General features: G+C 42.2%; 2 protein-coding genes and 1 long non-coding RNA gene across 5 annotated transcripts in view; 2 read left to right on the top strand and 1 right to left on the bottom strand.

Annotated features, from left to right (window-relative positions):
* prdm6 (PR domain containing 6) overlaps positions 1-1,500 on the top strand; it is a 113,658-nt gene extending 112,158 nt beyond the window's left edge. Inside the window, exon 9 of the mRNA XM_047380365.1 lies at positions 218-1,500. Coding sequence (XP_047236321.1) covers positions 218-260 — 43 coding nt within the window. The 3' untranslated portion in view covers positions 261-1,500. The remainder of the gene's footprint in view (positions 1-217) is intronic.
* Positions 1,501-2,414: 914 nt separating this feature from the next.
* On the top strand, positions 2,415-15,929 carry LOC124878199. Its single transcript, XR_007040680.1, has 3 exons — positions 2,415-2,667; positions 3,965-4,061; positions 15,832-15,929. It is a non-coding gene; the product is annotated as an uncharacterized LOC124878199 (long non-coding RNA).
* Positions 10,819-21,827, bottom strand: part of LOC124878198 (centrosomal protein of 120 kDa) — a 23,845-nt gene continuing 12,836 nt past the window's right edge. For 2 of the 3 annotated variants that reach the window (XM_047382040.1, XM_047382042.1), the window contains exons 17-20: positions 21,649-21,771; positions 21,436-21,534; positions 12,948-13,093; positions 10,819-12,022 (exon numbers count right to left, since the gene is read on the bottom strand). In XM_047382040.1, coding sequence (XP_047237996.1) covers positions 11,806-12,022; positions 12,948-13,093; positions 21,436-21,534; positions 21,649-21,771 — 585 coding nt within the window. In that variant the 3' untranslated portion in view covers positions 10,819-11,805. Of the gene's footprint in view, positions 12,023-12,947; positions 13,094-21,339; positions 21,535-21,648; positions 21,772-21,827 lie in introns of those variants that run through there. The other variant, XR_007040679.1, reaches the window with a different exon arrangement.

Below are 21,827 nucleotides of genomic sequence, written 5' to 3'. Positions count from 1 at the left end.
TGACCAAAATAAATGAATAAAGACAAAATTCTTTAAAATTTCCCAGCCAGGCTGCAGGTTTGCAACAAAGCCAACATTATGCAAGATGTAGCATAAAAGGCTGGTTAGGATGATAAAATTCAGCTTTTATGAAATATCTATTTCTGAGGCCACAGAGATTTTTAGGCATCAAAATGTTCTCACCACAGTTTAAACGTTATTTTTCCTTTAATCACAGGAGGTCGTGTTCCTGTGGACCAGCTGCCTTAAATTACTGCTAACAATCTGGGCCACACGGAGCCCCGCAGCCTCCGACCCCGGCTCCGTCCGTCTGCAGGCTGGATTTTTCCACTTTCCCGTCTGATTCCTGCGAGGATTCAAAAAAATTCCCCAAAACAAACACGGTCGGAGCGTTCAGACATCAATCACCGCTGTTTTTTCACTGTGAGAACCGGATCGGAACCCACAGCCCAAACAAATGATCACACAGCCACAAGTTTCATGAGTTTTTCCTTCTATTTAAAGGAGCTGAGATTAGGTTTCATGTAATGAGATTATAGCAGCGATAGTTTTAATTGGGAGCAGTTAGTGTGAGAGAAGGAAAACAGACTGAGAGGAACTGCTGACGGAGGAGGAAAACTGTTGAGTTTCATTTGTTTGAACAAGTTCAAATAGAAAAAACATGAAGACAGAAAATAACAAGACTAATGGATTTATGAGCTAACGTGAAATTATATAAAACATTCACAAAAGATGAAGATTTTCTCAGTTGACGCCGTTCTTTGTATCTGCTGAGCTTTGCTGCTTTAACTGTTGGATGCTCCAGGAACTGCCTGATGACAGCCGCTCCAGCTTCTGCACTCGCTTTCTGCTCTAACAATGCAGCTCCTCACAAATTACATGGTTTACAGCATCCAGTGCAGCTGATTGCATTCAGAAGTGACCACGCTGAGTATCTAGCTGTGTATTTTAATCTGAGTAACAACGCAGCTAACTTGTGAAGGCCTCAGAGAACTTTAGAGAAACAACCAACATCATGGAGACCTAGGATCACAGCAGACAGGTCAGGGAGAAGGTCCTGGAGAAGTTTAACGCAGGGTTAGGTTCTACAACAATTTGCCAAGCTTTGAACATCTCACAGAGGTCTGTTCAATCCATCATCTAAACATGGAGAGGGGATGAAGCAACTGGCAGCCATGGTAACTCTGGAGGAGCTGCAGAGATCCACAGCTCAAATAGGAAAATCTGTTCACTGGACAAATATTAAACAATAAGGTCATGTAGGAGAAGATGAGACCAAAACTGAACTGTTAGGCCTACATGCAGAATAAATAAAAAAGATGCACTAACAACACAGCACACCCTCAAACGGTTGGTTCAGATTTGTTTGAAATGAGGTTTTATGAAGTTCTTACCGGTAAAACATCAGTAAAGAATCCTGTGAGTGATGGAAGCGGTCTGTAAAGGCTTCACTCTGTCCTGTGTTACATAAAACCCTCCTGATGTTTGCTCATTTGTATTAAATAAGATTTATTCTACATGTCGTCATGTTTGATTCTTTTTCTGAGTTTTGACTCTAAAACCACATTTCCAAACAGGCACATGTTTATAGAAAATATTTTCTGTTTTAATGATGTTCAGAAGAGTGTTTAATAATGAGAACAGAACCAGAAGAAACTGGAAACCAGGAGTTCAGCAGCACAGCTGTGTCTGAGTGTTTAATGGGTTTAATGGTTTTAATGGTTTGGTTTTGGTGCAGCTTCCTGCTGGGTGTGGGGATATTTAGCAGACGACCGGTCACACTTTCAAAACCAATCAGACATGAAATGAGGGAAGGTTTTTAGCTGTTCGGGTCTAATTGGAAACACGTTTGAGGAGAAACGAAGTGGGAAAGTTGAGCTGTGAGAAAATCTGTCAAAACCACAGATTATCAGTTTTTGTAGATTTGTTAACAAGAATCAGAATCAGCTTTATTTGCCACGTTTGTGACCCAAAGGAATCGGACTTTGGTTCCACTTTGCTCTCAGTGGAGACATATTTTTATTTGTTTCATTCAGGTTCCCACTGTGTGACTCCAGCAGTCATTGGGTTGAGAGGCAGGTACAACCTGAACACACACACTCATACCCAAAGGTCAATTATGGAGACCAATTAACCCAACAGTCATGTTTCTGGACTAAATTAATGTCTTTACTCCACGTAAATAGTCCAATATTTTGAAGGACTTTTTGTAAATAAGGCAACCAAATTGTCCCTGCAATTAGCCAAGAGCTCTGCAATAAATATTGTTCTTTTTTATTTTTTTAAGATTTACATTTAGAAACATATAAATCCTTCCAGCTGAATATAAATGACTCAAAGAAACATGATTATCTACATTTAAATGTAGCATTTGGTCGGTGTTTACAGATGAAACCGGGGTGGGGGTTAACCCTTTGACCCCACTAACGAACCGAGGCCTCTCATCGGTAAAACGTCCACAATACCCGGGATGTATTCACAACATTTTAGCCATTATCTTATATTTTACTAGACGGATCTCCTTGTTAATCGTGGAGGAAACGGATCCTCCGTTTTCAGCCCCCCTCCACGGCGGACCGAACCAACTATAAACATGAAGCGTCCTCAGGTGTCAGTTGGACCGGTAATCAACGCCTCTGCGCAGCGCCACGAACCGCCGTAAACACGGTAAGTCCGTAAAGGTTTGAACTGATGTACGTTTAGTTTGTACTTTAGAGTTTCTGTGTTAGACCGAGAGATGTTTTCTGACGGTGAATCAAAACATTTTAACGTCTCAAGCTTTAGCTAGCTAGCTTTAGCATTAGCATTAGCTAGCTTTAGCCTACTAAGCTAGCTTCTGATTAGCAGTTTTAATAAAGGGATATTCCACTGTTTTAATGAGTTTCAATGACCTTTGATCCAGGTAAAAATATAAAATATCGAATATTACAGACCGGATCAAACCTGCACTGCTTACAGATTCTTTAAAACATAATTTCCGATTTATGAAACATTTTATTAAGTTAATTAACATTTCTAGAGGCCTTTGGTGAAAATTAATTTGATTAAAGCATTAATAACCTTTTGAATGATATAAAGATCATGGATTAACAGTTGTACTCAGACTTCTGCTTAAATACCTGGGTAAATCAGATCATAAAAAATGATTTCAACATAAAATCTGATGTTTATTTTGAACGGTTCAAATGACAACCCAACAAATCAGTTTTGTCTCATTAAGTCTTTCATATGTGACTTTGGGTGTATGTTTGGGCTTCCTGTGGTGCTGACCAGTAAAATCCATCTCCTAGCAGACACCTTCAAGGTTTGGGTCCAATCTGACAGGTATTTGGCAGGTTTATAATTTTATCCGCCTTGATTAAAACAAAAACCCGGTTCAGCCTGAAGGAAAACGACCTCAGAACAGGATGCAGACACCACCATGGTGGCCAAAAAGTTCATCTTTGGTTTTTACCAGATCATAAACACGTTGTCCTACAAGGTTTTGGCAGATTTTCTCCACACTGGAGGTCTTTGGAAGAAAGGGGTTCAGTTTGGCAACCCAAGGAGATGATTATTGGATGTAGAACACAACCAGTCCATGTTGGAAATGATGTAGGTGCATCTTGTCTTTTTTATATAATTTTGGCTACCTTTACAGGTATGTAATGTTACTGTTGTCTCATATTTCCCTAAATTTTTAATGACTGTCCTCTCTGCTGAGGTGTGAATACAACACTGTGAAACTTTTTTATACACTTCTCCTGACTGACACCTTTATACACTGAGATCCTTCTGATTCTTTGTAAGCTTTCTAACTATTTTCAAACTATTGCTTTAGCTAAAGGGTTCAAATGAGTACAACAGCTGAACTTTATTTCAGGCAACCAGATTTAATATAACCAGGGTTAAGAAGTCTTGAAAAGTAAAAAACCTGCTTCTGAGTTTGAATTCAAGGCTGTTTCCTGCTTTTAACTGATTTTAGAGGGAAATGTTCTTCAAGCTCTCAGAGAAGTGAAGATATGAAGAACATCAGTGATTCATTACATGTGATGAAACCTCCACAGCTGCAGGGCACCGAGGTAAGACCACGTATGATTTGATCAAAACGTTTTAGTTTTAGCTCCAATAATTAATTCTCTTTTATGAGAGAATCAAACCTAGAGTTGAGCAACAGATCTGATATTTGTTCGTTTAAATAAGTCTATAAAATATAAAATTCCCACTGATTATGAGTATAAACATGATCCAACTGAAAATGACAGTTTAATGTAATTTTATGGAACTAATACTTAAACATCTATAATCATTTGTTTTCTGCATTCAGTACCAAAGTTCTCAGTAAGTTAAACAGAATATAATAATCAGATAAACAGCATCTCATTTATGATTCATTTTATCACTAAACCAAAATGCAGAAACAGTGAGTGTAATCTTCGACCCAAATCCTCAAAAGTGTGGGAGCACTTCATGCTTCATAAAATTAAAATATGCGTAACATTAAAGCTTTGCAAAAGTGATATAACGCGGAGCACCACGGCGATAAAACGGCACCTGGAACGGATTCATCGATTATTATTTGGTTTCATATAATATACAATGCTCAAAAAAATAAAGGGAACACTTAAACAACATAATATAACTCCAAATAAAGGCTTCACAGGCTTGTACAGTAGGCAACCAGGTATGATGGGTGCAACACTTCACCTGCTTCTCCATTTACCCTGATGCGCCCATCACTCTGGAACAGGGTCAATCTGGACTCATTGGACCATATGACCTTCTTCCATTGCTCCAGAGTCCAATATTTATGCTCCTTAGCAAACTGAAGCCTTTTTTCCAGTTGGCCTCACTGATTAGTGTTGGGACCCACAGTCATGAGTTACAACAGGAAATGCGGTATGGATATTTCTGGAACTTTCAAAATAAATTGCATTAACCTACATCCGGCATAACTTAGGAATTGGGGTAACTGCGAACTTCCCATGATGCCACTGTCCACATAAAACCCCCACTTTCCCCACAAGTCTTTCTCTACCATCCGGACTCTGTGCGAGGCTGGCCAGTGAGATGTCTCTTTGCTGGCAAAAACACAAACTCTTCAAACTGGATCCAAGAGTGTCATAAGATCACGCGATCATATGCAAAGTTAAGTATGAGTGAATCACTGTTTGTGTACCCAGTGATTTCATTCATAAAGAGAGGAAATTAAGGTATAAGCATGGCTCTTTGTCTCTGAGGCCTGCAGAAGCAAACTGTGCTGCAGAGAATCTCCTGCTCTACAAGCCGAGTCCGAGAGGACGACAACAGGAGCCGCATCCCGTGGTAACGTGCAGTTGGTCAGCGGACACGAGCCGTCTTCCAGCCAGAGCTACGGAGGTTAGCTGGAAGCTAACCGTTTAAAGACTGTGGACGTTTCTTCAAACTTCGTCGTCGCCCGGACAACTCCTCAACACGTTCATAAGAAGTTAGGGTTTGGGCAGAATAATAGAGAAGGATTTAGATTGAAAGGATCTAAACGTTTCTCATTTTATGAAGTTTGGTTTTGTTTGTGTTGGACTCAGCTATCTTGGTGCTAGCAGAATATCTGCAGCACATGTGCTCAGGTTGTGTTCTTTGTTTGTGGGTTTTTAAAGATAAAACAAACTTTATTTAAAGAGTGATTTTAAACAGAAGATTGATCATAACGCGCCGTCCGCGCTTATGCTTTTTAACCCTTTTATTAACCCTGGTATTTTAAAGGTGTGTGTTTGATTCTGGTGCTAAGCTATCAGCTTCTTTTGTTAGCTTTAACTGCTAACAGCTAAGAACACATGCTTGCTACTAAAGATCATTTACCCAGAAAGGTTGTTAGTTTTCAATCCAGTAAATAATGTGTCCCTAACATCATTTTACTAAATTTGATAACTAAGTAAACACTATTAAGGCCCATTTCTCCAGAAAGATATGTCTCTTTTCCAAAATATTCCCTTAATATTTCTTTAAATATTATTTCAATAAATAAAGGCTGCTAATTAGAAACCGTTGAGAAATAGTCATCCAGGAGGTTGGTTTTATTAATCAAATCATTATTTAAAACATTATTTTATTAAAATAATATATTACCTGATCTTGCATTGTGAATGGTTGTCTAAACGTTGCTGATTATTGTCTAAGTTGGTTCTAAAACTAACTTAACTTCATTTCCAGATTCTTCAAGATAATCCTTGGTTCTCAGACATAAACATTGCATGGTAATGTTGCATCACTCTTTTTGGTCATAATTTCTAATCATCTTTAATCAACTTGTTTATATTGTACATAGCCCATTAGTTGTCATTATTCTTTAATTCTGCTTGGTAGTTTAGTTGGATTGTTTTAGCAAAGTAAAGAGTTTGTTGATTGAAATATATTTGACTTTGAGTTGACTTATTTTTGTTCATAAATTCTTGTATTTTAAGAAATTGTGTGAATTTATTCCATATATGTGCAGAGTTTATGCTGTTCAATAATGTCAGAGCTCATCTCACACCTTTCTATTCTGTCCTAATACCATCGCCTTACTGGGCTGGTATTCACAGGACAATCCTTAACAGACCGGAATATTATTTCATAAAATATTTAAATATTAATATTAAATATTAAATTATATTCCCAGATTCATAATCACAACATTAGTGGTTTTCTTGAGGCTCTACAGCTGTTCAGTCCCAATCCTTTGAGTCCCTTCACATTGTGTGTGTGGAAATGCTCTTACTTTCACTATTAAACATAACCTGGAGTTCTACTCTTGTTTTTCTTGGATTTGATTTCACCAAACGTTTAAGTGATCGCCGATCTCAATCATTCAGTATTTTTTTCAGGCCACATTTCTTCTTTAAAGATGATGGGTCCCCACTATCCTTCCAGTTTTTAATAATGCGTTGGACAGTTCTTAACCCAGTTTTGGTAGTTTCTGCAATCTCCTTAGATGTTTTCTCTGCTTGATGCATGCCAATGATTTGACCCTTCTGAAACAGACGGACATCTTTTCCACGACCACAGGATGTGTCTTTTTGGTTAAGAAACGAGAAGCAACTCATTGCACCAGTTGGGGTTAAATAACTTGTTTCCAGCTGAAATATAATCGCCCATGCAGTAATTCTCCAATGGGAGGCTTGTACCTATCTGCTTAGTTAAATCCAGGTGGCGACATTTTTTGGCCAGGCTGTGTATTTATGTATGTGCAGCAACCTGTTTTTGTGCTTATTTGCTGTCATTCCAAATGTTCTATTTTGGAATAAAGAGGTGGAAATTGAAAATGTTTTATTTTGTCTGATGAAGGGGATGAAGATCAGCTCCTCCGAGGCCATGGTTCTTGACCAGAAAATGGTTCTTCAGGTTGGAGGGGAGGTCCTGCCTCAAGTGGAGGAGTTTAAGTATCTCGGGGTCTTGTTCACGAGTGAGGGAAGAATGGAGCGGGAGATCGACAGACGGATCGGTGCGGCTGCCACAGTAATGGGGGCGCTGTGCCGGTCCGTTGTGGTGAAGAGAGAACTGAGCTGAAAAGCAAAGCTCTCAATTTACCGGTCGGTCTACGTTCCTACCCTCACCTATGGCCATGAACTTTGGGTCATGACCGAAAGAACGAGATCCCGGATACAAGCGGCTGAAATGAGCTTCCTCCGTAGGGTGGCCGGGCACTCCCTTAGAGATAGGGTGAGGAGCTCGGCCATCCGGGAGGAGCTCGGAGTAGAGCTGCTGCTCCTCCACATCGAGAGGAGCCAGTTGAGGTGGCTCGGGCATCTATACCGGATGCCTCTTGGACGCCTTCCTCGGGAGGTGTTCCAGGCACGTCCCACCGGGAGGAGGCCCAGGGGACGGCCCAGGACACGATGGAGGGACTATGTCTCTCGGCTGGCCTGGGAACACCTTGGGCTCCCCCTGGAGGAACTGGAGGAGGTGTCTGGGGAGAGGGACGTCTGGGTGTCTCTGCTGAGTCTGCTGCCCCCGCGACCCGGTCCTGGATAAGCGGAAGACAACGAGGACGAGGTGGAAATTGAAAATGTATTTTTTGTCTGATTCATCAATTAATCAAAAAAATAATCGACCAATTAATCGATTATTAAAATAATTATTAGACCAATATTTTGCAACGTGGCATAGAGGCAATAGCCTGTGGTTCTGCTGAGGTGTGATGAAAGCCCAAGTTGGTTTGATAGCAGCCTTCAGGTCATCTGCCCTGTTGGGTCTGGTGTCTCATCTTCTTGACAATACACCAGAGGTTCTCTATGGGGTTCTGGTCAGGTGAGTTTGCTGGACACTCAAGCACAATAAGACCAGGGTCATTGGACCAGCTTTTGGTACCTTTTTCAGTGTGGACCGGTACTAAGTCCTGCTGGAAAATGAAATCAGCATCTCCATAAAGCATGTCAGCAGAATTAAGCATGAAGTGATCTAAAATGTCCTGGTAGATGCCTGCGTTGACTGTGGACTTCAGAAAACCCAGTGGACCAGAACCAGCAGATGACATGGCACCACAAACCATCACAGACCGTGGAAACTTCACACTGGACTTCAACGTGGATTCTGTGCCTCTCCACTCTTCCTCCAGACTCTGGGACCTTGATCTCCAAAGGAATTTACTTTACTTTGAAAACAGGACTTTGGACTATTGCGCAACAGTCCAGTTCCTTTTCTCCTCAGCTCAGGTAAGACACTTCTGACATTGTCTGTGGTTCAGGAGTGGCTTGACACAAGGAGTGCAACGTTTGTAGCCCGTGTCTAGTATCCATCTGTGTGTGGTGGCTGTCGATGCACCGACTCCAGCCTCAGTCCATTTCTTGTGAAGCTATCCCCAAATTCTTGAATGGGTATCATTTGACAGTCTTCTCAAGGCTGCAGTTCTCTCTGTTGCTGGTACACCTTTTCCTACCACACTTCTTCCCTCCACTCAATTTCCTGTTAATATGCTTTGATACAGAACCTGTGAACAACCAGCTTCTTCAGCAATGACCTTTTGTGGCTTTCCCTCCTTGTGAAGGGTGTCCTGTCAGCAGGCTCCCCATGACTGTGTCCTACTGACCCAGAGTGAGGGACCATTTAAAGCAGGGTGTGAAGCTCCAGTCCTGGAGGGCCGGTGTCCTGCAACTTTTTGATGTGTCCCAGCAACACACCAGAACCACAGGACTGGATCACCTTCTCATGCACTCAGGTTCTACAGAGGTCATAGTCTAATGACCTAATTATGTGATTCAGATGTGAAGATACATCCAAATGTTGCAGGATGAGGAATGGAGTTTGACACCTGTGGTTTAGAGCCTCAGGAAACCTTTGCAGGTGTTTTGAGTTTATCAGCTGATTAGGGTGCTGACACCATGAGTGTCCATTAATGGACATTTTCAGTATTGTAATTTTCTGACTTTTGTGCTTTCTTACCCTGTAAGCCATAATCATCGACATTTCAAGACACAAAGGCTTGGCATAGATCACTCTATGTGTTGTGGTTCTATATAAGATGACTTTCACTTTCTGAGATGACTGGAAAAGAATTTTGCACTTCTATGCAATATTTGTTAGATGTACCTGTAAGTACACTGCATGATCCAACAGCTTCTAGAACCTCCTTCAGCAGTGGTTCCGACTCAGTCGTTGTGGAGGGTTCCGGTCCATTTTTCTCACCAACATTACTTTAGTTTATTAAGGTTTCTGCTCTCCCCTCTGAGGTTGGGATCTGGACTTTAGCTAGGCCATTGCAGAGCTGTGGTTTTTTTTTTTCGGTCATTCTGTTGTAGATTTGCTGCTGGTTATGGGCTCATTGTTCTGATGATTCTGTAGCTGCATGTCAGGCCCAAATCATCACCCCCTCCACCACTGTGGATCCTGTCCAAACATGTCCAGAGGAAATTGTTCCAGAAGTCTAGTTCGTAGGCAGATTTAAACTCAGGCTGCCATTTTGTTTTCAGAAAGAAAAGCTCTTCTTCCAGCTCTTCTAAACAGACGTACTTGATCAGTCTTTTTCTAGTCATGACCTTTAACCTTTAGAGGCCTGTAGAGTCTGAGATGGGACCCTTGGGTGAAGTTGCTGGGATGTCCACTCCTGGGAAGATCGTCACCCGTCTTATAAATGTTCTCTCTGCAGAAGGTGGATGTCAGGTAGTTTGGGGATGGCTTCAGATCTTCCTACCAGGATGTCTTTCCTTTGTACCTGTGGCTCCTTCAATGGAGGTGGTCCTTTAATCACAGCGTTTAGTTCTGGATCAGATGATGTTATAAGGTTTTTATTAAAGCATGAAAACGTAACTTTCCACTGAGAGATCCGATCAGATCAGATATTTGTTCCGTGGTCAAAGCTTCAACCGTAAACATAAAGGTTGATTCTGTTCATAAACTCTGATGAATGTCTGAACGAAGCAGATCTGAGCAGCTTCTCTGTCTGAAAACCTTGATCCGTCTCCAGCAGCAGCAGAACCGACCTCCTGTTGCTGAGTTTTACCAACTAGACGTTCAGGTAAAAATCAGAGATTCCATCTCAAACTGTGACGTCACATTTCTCTTCCTGCCTTCATCATCTGCTGCGTCTTCCTCGGTCGACGAAGAGTCGCAGATGTCTGTTTAGTGTCAGTATGTGTGTTAGCATGTTGACGCGTGTCCTCAGACTGGTTTTTACAGCCCAGCTCGCTCCGTTCTCGTTTTTAGTCCCTTTTCATTACTTCAGCGACACATTTATAACAATAGACTGAAGTGATTCTGCTGCTGCAAAGAAAATGAATTTTTCTGGAGTTTTAATTCAGATCAGGTTAAAGATGCTCAGTTTTTTAAAACAATTTTTCACTTTAAATTAAGATTTAAATAAAGATGAGTAAAATACATAAAATACATAAAAATAATTTATTCCAAACAAACACAAAGATCCGACACTATAAATAAAATCTTAAGACGCTGCAGCGCCACCTGCTGTCAGGAATCAACTCTTCCATCACGGAAGATCTTAACAGTAACTAATTACATCAATTATTTCTTCACCTTTTATCTAATTAAAAAAACGAGTCACGATCGGTTTCTAAATCAACTCTTAATGTAACGCGCTAAACCAGCTCAGAGGACCTGAGGTTCATGAATAATCTCAGGAAATATTTTGGTTCCGAATAAAAACTAAATCTAATCCTGCGATGCTTTGACTCAGCATCGATGTGTTGGTGTGAGAACGACGATCCCTGCAGCCGGAAACGATGAAGGAAAAAACACAACATGGAACAGATCTGCATCATTAGATGAACCGTTAATAAATACGGTTGAACGGGTCTGGATTCATCTCGTTTGGGGCGTTACGATCTGAGCATTAAGGCACGTTGGCGTCCATCCAGCTGTAGGAACAGATTCTGTTCATAACTCGGCTGATTTATTATTTGTAGACGCTTCAGATTTCATAATCAGGACGGTGGTGGTTGTTCAGCTCTAAACCTGGTGCTAAAATATTTCTGCTACCTTCGCTCTTTAAGCTGAACTCATTTGTTTAACCGACCCAACAACTAGACAGAACCACATGCAGTTCTGGTTCTTCTCAAGTTCTTGCTGCATATTCAGAGAATCTCGGTTCCAACTGATCCAAAATCAGCCGAGTTATTAACAGGATTTATTCCCACAGGACTGCTGTGGTTCTTTGATCAGAACCGTTGAGTCCAGCTGTGTACGGTCCACCAGCTCTTCTCAACCTGACCTCCTGCTGATGTTCCTCATTTTACCTTCAGACACTAAAAACCTACAAATCAAAGTTTTATTTCTGTGCAGCTTTAAGGGAACAGAGTTGAATCCGGCTCAGTTTATGGGTCCAGTTAACCTGCAGCTGATTGGCCACTGCAGCAGCTGTCAGGGCTTTCTGTCCCTCATGGCTTCCTGTATCTGTCTGTTGAGCTCAGCAATGATCCGGTCTTCATGCGTGTAAACTCCGGTCCTCAGCAGCGTGTCTCGCTCCTCCAGCAGGCGGCTCAGATGTTCCTCAGCGCTCTCGTTTAGGTTCAGGCTGGGGGCGGAGTCTGGCTCTGCAGGGGCGGGGCCAAATCGCTCTTCTTCCTGCTTTTTCAACCTGGGGAGGGGGTTGAACAAAAAGTAAAACCTGATTCAGTCATTTTCAACACTTCTGAGGTGTGAAAACACAAAACCTTCAGATGTTCTGTCAAACAAACTGTTTTATCAGCTTCTCTGATTAACTGACTAATATTTTCAGCTCTGAACCCGAGAACTAGAAATATTCTGCCTGAGGACCATCATCATTCCCTGATGGGTTCATAATAAAATCAGACAGTTCTGCTCTAAAACTCCACAAACTGGCAGTAAATCCTGCTGCCATTTCCTTTATTTAGGAATGACTGGAAAAACGTGTTGCTCGTATAAAAACGATGAAAGTACCTGAGGATGGTTGTTCTATCGAAACCTCATGAGTAGCAAGTATCTTACCTTCAGTCTGATGAAGCTTTAGGTTTACAGCGGAGAGACTGAAGCCAAGAATAAAGTGAAGATCTATGATCTCAAACGGCCATGTTCAGTTCTAGTTACCTGTGTTTTTCTCACACAGGTAACAGATTTAACTTGTTGCACAATCTTTGTTTATATGAATGTTCTTATTATGGCCCAACATCTGTCTACCGTTTTAAAAATCCAACTTGGACCTGAGCGTGGTGGACTTTGAACAACTAGGAGTCCAACCAGAGCCAACGACCTACGCTGCTCTCTGTTGTAAATGATTCATTCAAATTCATCCAGTTTATTCCCATCATATCATCAGATTCAGGTCCATTAAACCTGAGAACTACGGCTGCTTAGAGATTGACCTGCTCATGACCTCTGAACAGAACCAAACTGTTCCTTTACATTCACATACACACCTGAACTGGACCAGACAGCCACATCACTGCCTCCATCAGCCTTAAAGTGACAGCATCGTTTTCTTCATCAAGGCGTTGATAAGGTGCTGGAGGTAAACTGGAGGGAAGTTTCTCGGGTCTCGTTACCTGTTCAGTTCGTTCCTGATGTCATCCAGCTCCTGTCGGTCCTGCCGCACCGCCTCCTTCTCCTCCGTTGCTAGGTAACGCAGCCTCATGGCCTCCAGCTCCGCCTGCTGCTTCTTTAGACGAGCCATGGCGTTCTCCTGCTCCCTCTGGGTGCAGAAAACACAAAGTTAGCGCCGTCACGTCTGAAATGTGTCAGGCTCACCTACAGATGGTCTCATTCACGGTCCAACTTTCTCAACTGGAGTTCAGCTCTGAACTCTTCACATCTGAACTAAAATCATTTGAAAACAAACCTCTGACCTCAGCTTTAGACTGTTTTTCCTACATTAGAGCGCAGAGAGCAGCTCCATGATGAATTCATCTGCTTTTACATTTTTATAAAACCTCCCTGAGAAACAGAATCCACACCGAGACCAACAGCATCGCTGTGAGAGCAGACAGAAAACTTCATAAAAATGTCCCGAAGTCATATTTCTCTCAGCTGCTCGGCCAGATTTACCAGAACCGCTGATCTGAGGTCAGTCTGCTCACTCATAAATCAGAGGAGCCGCCTGAGGGGGGAAGGAAAATACTGATCTGGTGTCGGAGCTTTGTCTGCTCCTCCCACGGCTCCAACTACAAAAACAAAGGTTTTCACAGTGAGGTCCAGAACCTGCGGGACCATCTGACTGCAACAAGTTATGGTCCAGCAAACGGTACCAAACATAAAAAGGTAACTGCAACAAGTGAACGGGACACCTTCTAAACAGCAGCCGAACCCGATAAGAGTTAAAACCAGGAAATGAAGTCACATCCCGTCCTGCGCCAGGGTCCGATAAAACACAGCAGAGATTCTGGCATCAGTACCGACTGATGAACAGAGCTATTCAGAACCGTGAAAACCTGCAGATTTGGGTTTATTTTTATTATTACTTTAGGATTATTTTTTAAGTCATTACGAGCCCTAAACGGACCTTCTGCTTCCGACCAGTAGAAGCTGGGTTTGATGCATCAGTTAAATTAAAAAAAATGAAATATGAACATCGTGATCATTTAATAAAAATAATTTACTGAGAATAAAAGCTTAAGAACGCAGGAACTAAATAGTTCATTCATGGCAACGAAATGAAGGAACCCGGTACCAAATACCAGCAGAAATGACCCAGAAACCCAAGCCTTTTGTCCCCATATTCTCTTTAAACAGACACCGTCTGTGTATTTAGAATAACTCATTTATTTGTTAATCATCTACTTTATTAATATTAATTCAATAATCAATCTCAACATTTTAAGATTTTTTGTTTGGCTAAAATTACATAATTCTTCCTACTGGAGTCAATGAATTAATGAACATAATTACTGTCACGATGACTGATTTCTGCACAGAATAACCAACGTTTGGGTCTGATTGCATCACAACGAAGAAGTCAAAGTTCTGCAGGATCGGTCCGAAGCTCAGCGATTAAAATGGTCCCAAAATTCTTAGAAGAATTAAAAACATTTTTTCCTTACTTAGAATAAAATCTGTTTATCATCAGATTCAGTTCCTGAGGAGATTTCTGATTTTCATGTCTGGTTCTGGTTCGGTAATGGAGGACGGTGATCCTGCAACCCATCAGAAATTGGACCTCTTTGGGTTCGACTCCTTTCAACAGGCTGAGAACCAACCAGAAAGTTGTCCTGGCTCCATCTCCAGACAAACTGATTTAGTGGATTAAACTGCAGCTTTCTGTGTGCAACGATTAATCAGATAATCAGACCCGATATTAAAACCCGTTCAGAACAGACTGAAGATCTTCAGATGGCCGGTCCTCCAGGGTCCAAAAACATCAACGATCTCTTCATGAAGCAGCTTCAACGGGACGGGACAGAACAGTCGTCACCATCTGTCAGCCGCTCGTCTGACGGAGGTTGGAAACCCGGAGCAGCCGAGTAGCGGCTGGGAACGGGCCCGGAAAGGCTGGATTCTGTCCACAGGTTCTGGTGAAACACAGCAGAACTACAGCTGGCCCAGTGTAGATGGGAAAACCAACATTTTCTCTTCACACACACAGAACCTCTGATTCTCACACGGCTGAGCAGCACTTCTCTGAAAACACACCCACAGCGGAGTGTTGACTCAGGCCCGGTTCTTTGTGGACCATTTGCAGCCGGTATTACAGGCTGTTTTAAGGATAATTACAAGAAAAACAAACAGACCAAACATTTTATCTGCCGGCAGCTGCCAAGGACAACCAGAGCCCGAACCCCGGAACAATCCGGACGAGGTGATACCGAGTGCTCGTTGGGCCGAGAGAAAAAGTTCCTAAAACTCAGAACCTAAGGCAGATTTCTGACCCACAACAGACCTCCAGCTGAGATACGGAGCACAGCAACATTTATGACCAGATCGAAACAAAGAAAGTCATCTGAAAACCAAACTTCTCCTCCAGCGGACCAGATCTCAGCGTTTGTCACCACTGTTAACCAGAACCAAGCCAGTAACCTGGTTAAGTGTTCACACCTGGTCCAGACCATCAGCAGATAAACCTAATGAAAGTTTTTAAACCAGAGGTGTTCTGGAAAGAACCCGAGTCGACCAGTGGCAGCGCAGCTGTCCCAGGTTTGATTCCCGATCCCGGTTCTGGTCCCGGTCCTGCATGTCCACTCCTCTGCAGCTACTGATGAATAAAATCCAGTCTGATGGTTGAAGAAACTGGATCCAATGATAATGGTTTTGTCTAAATGCTTTATTGAAATAAAAGCAACTAGTTTGATACGTTTTTGGGTTGAAATTCTGTTGCTGAGCAACCAGAACTGGATCTGGGTCATTCTTGTTGTGTTTAGCCATGTGGGCCCAAGTAAAAGCAGAATAATGAATAAAAGAAACAAATATTTTGTGTTTTACGTAAAGTTTTCCTTTCAGGCAGATTTTTAATTTCTTGGTAAAAACCTTTAAAACGGTGGATGTGGATCAACCTCTTCAGGCCCACCGGACCTTCATCATTCAGCCGGGGTCAGAAGATCCTTCCAAGGGCCATAAATGACCCCGGGGCCAACTAGAAACCTGTGGAGGTCAATGAGCTGAGAACCATCCAGGTTGGGCTTCAGGGGACGGATTCAGATGCTTCCACTAAGTTCCACTCACATGAAGCAGAGCACAGCGCCCCCTGTGGGATTTCAGGAGAAGTTGTCCACCACTGCCTGGAACATGAAGACCTTTTTAATGATTCCTGCTGCAGCTGAAATCACAGTAAATTAAAGGAATGGCAGCACGCCTGACCTGGTTTTACAGATGACCTCCGACCTTAAAAACACAGCAGCTGCCCTGAGCTCAATTAGAGCATTCATTCAAAATGTTTGAGCTTTTCACCATTTCTTTCCTTACAACTTGAATATCGTTGTCCTCTTATCTTAATTTTCAGGCCAACAGAAAACCTGAGCGTTATGTAGACTTTACCCGGAGCTCCCCGGGTCAGAATCTGACCCACAGAGTGGAAACCGTCAGAAACGGACTAATGACAACAGTTGACACAAAACAAAAGGTGAAACGGCTGCGAGTAACAGAACCAACCTCTGATTTAACTCATTATTAGATCTTTGGAGTGGTGCAGCTGACGGACCTGATGGTACAAAGTTCTACAGTCTATAATGTTTGGGTTTAGGTTTGGATCAGTCCAGAAACTAATCCAGCCTGCTGGTTACAAAGTTCATTTCAGAAAAAGAAACAAACTATTTTAGTTTAGTTTTTAAATCGGTTCTCAGTAAAGGACCAGATGTGTGGCACCTGGGAAGAACAGAGGTCCGACTCGTCTTCATCACACGGTCATCATCATTCATCGTTTTCTACAGAGTAGATAACTAGAGGCTCAACAGCAGAGCAACTCTGACCTTTGTGAGCTCATCTCAGAGTTAAAGCTGGATTTACTTTTTCTATGCTGGTAATTAAAGCTTCTAGCGAGAATCAGGAGGTCAGAGGTCTACAGAGACCTGAGAAGTTCCTCCAGATGATCTAGTTGTGCGGAACGAAGCGGCGCCACCAGATCATCTGTTAAAATAAGTAATTATTGAAATGTAGGAACTAGTTCCTGATTCTCCTCCAACTGCAGGAAAGATACTGACTGCTGGTAGATTCTCACAGAACCACATTTTAAAGTATCCCATAAACTTCTCTTTGTCCAACGTCCAAATAAATTAGATATTTACATCATTACTCTGATTTAAAACTGTTGAGACAAACTGATTTCAGTTCATTTCCAGACATTAAATCCTGCAGAAGTTTCCTTTTTTGGCTGCGCTGGGGCCTGGTCTCCTTTATTCCTTCTTTAAAAAAGAAAAATATCTGTTTACATTTCTGTTCATACGAGCAGCTTTTAAAAAGTCCCATTTACTTTAACCGACCTCCTGCTCAGCCTTTAAACACCAAATTTAGCTCCGAGCCTCAGATCTTCAATCTCTTTGTCCCAATATTTTTCCTCAGAAAGAACAACTTCAGGTCCTTGTCCCAATATTTTGAATTCATGAAGACACCGGCCGACCCTCTGATCCAACACCTCGGTCCTGTTTGGGCATTAACTCTCCGGCCGGCTGCGCCTCCCGGGTCGGAAAGCACATTATTCCTCAGACAGGAATTTTTATGATCCGACGTGAGCTAAACAGGAGGCGGCGCGAGGTGCTGAGAGGAGAGGACAAATAGGCGAGGAGCGCCAGAGGAAAACCAAACAAGAGCCGAGTTTAAAAACCGCCGCGCTCCAAGACGGATGGTGGTATAAACACAGGCCTGGGATTTCACACAGAGAGAGAAGACGTTGGAGTAGTTAACACCCAACTCCATAGATGATTAATAGGTGGGAGGTGACACTCAGCACCAAACCCCCTTCATGATGCATAAATCACTACATGTTTTCTTTGTGATGATGTGGCACTTAGAGAGGAAGGACAGAGAAGGCAGAGATAAGCTGCGAGGAAACAGGAACGTTTGGAAGAAACGCTGAGAACATGGAGGAAACGTTTGGGAATAGGAGATAAGGAGGAGGAGGAGGAACTGTCAAACTGAAAAAAGGACATAGGATAAAGAGGAAGAGATGATGAAGAGGAGGGAGGAGAAGAAAAACTGAGGGTCCAGTTTTCCAGCTGGTTCCTGTCAGTTTGTCTGATAAGCTGAGTGTTTCTATCAGATTCAGGGACTCCAGCCTCACCCTGCACCCCATGAACTCTGACATCTGACCCTGGGAGGAGCAACATGCAGAGCAGTGACACCCCCTGCCGCCCGTCTTCACTGTGCAGCAGAATAATGTGCAGAGCGGGACCTATGGACCATTACCTGATCCGCATCGATACGCGCAGACGTAAGAAATGATCAGGAGAGCAGCTGTGAAAAGATGAGGATTAAATCTTTGTCTTTTCATCAATAAAATTTGATTTATTTCATAAAGAAATAGTTGAAGCTTTTATTTAGAAACTATTGATTAGGAGGATTTTTCCTCTTGTTGACAAACACTGTTAGAAAACCGGCAGTCAACGCCGCTAAGGGGGCGGAGCCTGGGTAAGGCACAACAATGAGGTAAAGATGGCGAAGGCAATAAAAATGCGTTGACCAGAGCGAGTGTTTTATCATTTTCCTCTAAGCTTCAGTGTTTTTGTTAATTGGAAGTCAGGTTTTAATGAGTTCAATTAGGTGAATTTTCTTGCTTTGCTACATAGAACCGAGCCGAACCAGAACTTTGTTTACCCTAAAGATAAATGAATCTGAAACAGAACGAGGGTGTTCCCATCAGCACCAGTTCTGAGTTAATGCGATGAGCTCAGAGTGTTTCCATCAGATCGACCGCAGCACTGCTCTGAACCGCCCAACAGAGGAGCCCAGAACTCAGGAGAACCGTCCCATCTTGGATACTGTGTGTCGAAGGCATCTACCGTTAATGACTGTGGACCTCAGGGTGACACACACACACACACACACTCTTGTTTTGCTATATGTAGTGAGGACCATGTGTTGACTTCCATTGATTTTCAGTCATTTTCAACCCTTTCTATGCCCTAACCGTGACAATAACCCTAAACCTAACTATTACCAGTGCTTACCTAAACCTAACCTTAACCTAAACTCAGTTCACACCTTAGTCCTAAACCTAACCTTAACCTAAACTCAGTTCACACCTTAGTCCTAACCCTAACCTTAACCTAAACTCAGTTCACACCTTAGTCCTAACCCTAACCTTAACCTAAACTCAGTTCACACCTTAGTCCTAAACCTAACCTTAACCTAAACTCAGTTCACACCTTAGTCCTAACCCTAACCTTAACCTAAACTCAGTTCACACCTTAGTCCTAACCCTAACCTTAACCTAAACTCAGTTCACACCTTAGTCCTAAACCTAACCTTAACCTAAACTCAGTTCACACCTTAGTCCTAACCCTAACCTTAACCTAAACTCAGTTCACACCTTAGTCCTAAACCTAACCTTAACCTAAACTCAGTTCACACCTTAGTCCTAACCCTAACCTTAACCTAAACTCAGTTCACACCTTAGTCCTAACCCTAACCTTAACCTAAACTCAGTTCACACCTTAGTCCTAAACCTAACCTTAACCTAAACTCAGTTCACACCTTAGTCCTAAACCTAACCTTAACCTAAACTCAGTTCACACCTTAGTCCTAACCCTAACCTTAACCTAAACTCAGTTCACACCTTAGTCCTAACCCTAACCTTAACCTAAACTCAATTCACACCTTAGTCCTAACCCTAACCTTAACCTAAACTCAGTTCACACCTTAGTCCTAACCCTAACCTTAACCTAAACTCAGTTCACACCTTAGTCCTAACCCTAACCTTAACCTAAACTCAGTTCACACCTTAGTCCTAAACCTAACCTTAACCTAAACTCAGTTCACACCTTAGTCCTAACCCTAACCTTAACCTAAACTCAGTTCACACCTTAGTCCTAAACCTAACCTTAACCTAAACTCAGTTCACACCTTAGTCCTAAACCTAACCTTAACCTAAACTCAGTTCACACCTTAGTCCTAACCCTAACCTTAACCTAAACTCAGTTCACACCTTAGTCCTAACCCTAACCTTAACCTAAACTCAGTTCACACCTTAGTCCTAACCCTAACCTTAACCTAAACTCAGTTCACACCTTAGTCCTAAACCTAACCTTAACCTAAACTCAGTTCACACCTTAGTCCTAACCCTAACCTTAACCTAAACTCAGTTCACACCTTAGTCCTAAACCTAACCTTAACCTAAACTCAGTTCACACCTTAGTCCTAACCCTAACCTTAACCTAAACTCAGTTCACACCTTAGTCCTAACCCTAACCTTAACCTAAACTCAGTTCACACCTTAGTCCTAACCCTAACCTTAACCTAAACTCAGTTCACACCTTAGTCCTAACCCTAACCTTAACCTAAACTCAGTTCACACCTTAGTCCTAACCCTAAACACACATTACTTTTGCAACACCTTTGGTCCTGTATTGATTTAAAATGCCACCATGTGAAGCCAAAGGCAATTTTTCACACCTGGACAATTATTATTATTCTAATAATAAAGTAAATCATGTAGTTAGGATTCAATCTTGAGTTTTCGTTTTGTAGAGCGAATCTGCTCTGAACACATGTAGGCAACCAGCTGCTCTATGTGGGACGCCTGGAACGCCGAGACTGAAGCGTTAAAGAATAAAAGGCTTCTTCAGGACATCCGTTACATTGACGAGTTTTTATCACTAAACCACACAGAATAATTGCATTTAATCTGATTTTTCTATTTATTGTTGCAAAAATAGGGGAAAAAAAATCCTGATAATACTGTCAGTTTTTGGGGTTTCAGACATTAATTCAAATCCATTGTAACAATAAATTGAAATTGTTGTCATGATAAGAAATGTTTCATAATCATGATAAACGATACAATAAAGACCCAGCCCTACTATAAACACCAAGCAGAAAGATCTTTTAATAACCTGTTAATTTCAAGTCATATCTTTATTGCACCAGTAAAAAATATTACTGCATGTCGCATGTTTTCCTAACATCATACGGTCCTTAAAACTGATGATCTCTGATCACCCTGCGGGCTGCTTCCGGTCCTTTTGGTTCCTGCTGGAGGTCCAGTAACTGCTGGAGTCTCCAGTGGGAACGATCACACTGGATTTCTGTCAAACATCTGAGGGACCAGCAGCTTCTCTGCATGACTGGTTAACATGTGGACCTTCTAACCAGAAGGTCCACATGGTCATCCATTTTTTATATGCAACATATTCGTTCCCATATTTATCATTTTGGGGCGCTGCAGAAAACTAACATTCGAACTATATTTAGCAGAGATGACAATTAATGTCTCTACAGGGACGTTTAGATGGTTCTGCAGGAATGAATGAGGCAGATCAGCTCTGATACTAAACCAATCAAAGCACAGCATCTACCAACCTTTCAGCCACTCAGGAGCAGGATGAAGAACCTTTAAAGATGTAAACCAAACCTCTGCTGTCAGTGAAGCTTCGAACCTCCATCTCTGATCTGTACCTGCTTGAAGCGAGCGAGCTCCTTTAAGGCGCGCCCCCACTGCTGCTTGTAGTGAAGCTTGGACTTGGTGGTGGACTCCAGCTTCCTCTCAAGTTCCACCTTGAGGAAAATACATTGAAGAGAACCGTTATATCTGCTCTAAATGCTCTGCTCTGACTGGCAAAACAGAGCAACATCTAACTCCAACGGTTCTGCGTTTATCTTCCTGCCCACCTTCTCTAAGGTCAGCAGGTTGATCTCCGACTGCAGTCTGAACTCAGGCCGGACGTTCTGCTGTTCTCTGTAGAGCTGAAACTCTTTCTCCAGCTGTTTGTAGCGAGACTCTCCATCTGCGATCTGAACATAAACCTACATGTTTAACAAGAGGAACGACCGCCAGACCAGCAGCTCTG

Source organism: Girardinichthys multiradiatus, chromosome 12 (assembly GCF_021462225.1).
Source record: "Girardinichthys multiradiatus isolate DD_20200921_A chromosome 12, DD_fGirMul_XY1, whole genome shotgun sequence".
Classification (NCBI taxonomy): Eukaryota; Metazoa; Chordata; class Actinopteri; order Cyprinodontiformes; family Goodeidae; genus Girardinichthys; species Girardinichthys multiradiatus.
Note: the sequence above shows the minus strand (reverse complement) of the source record. Positions and strands in the feature narration are given on the sequence as shown.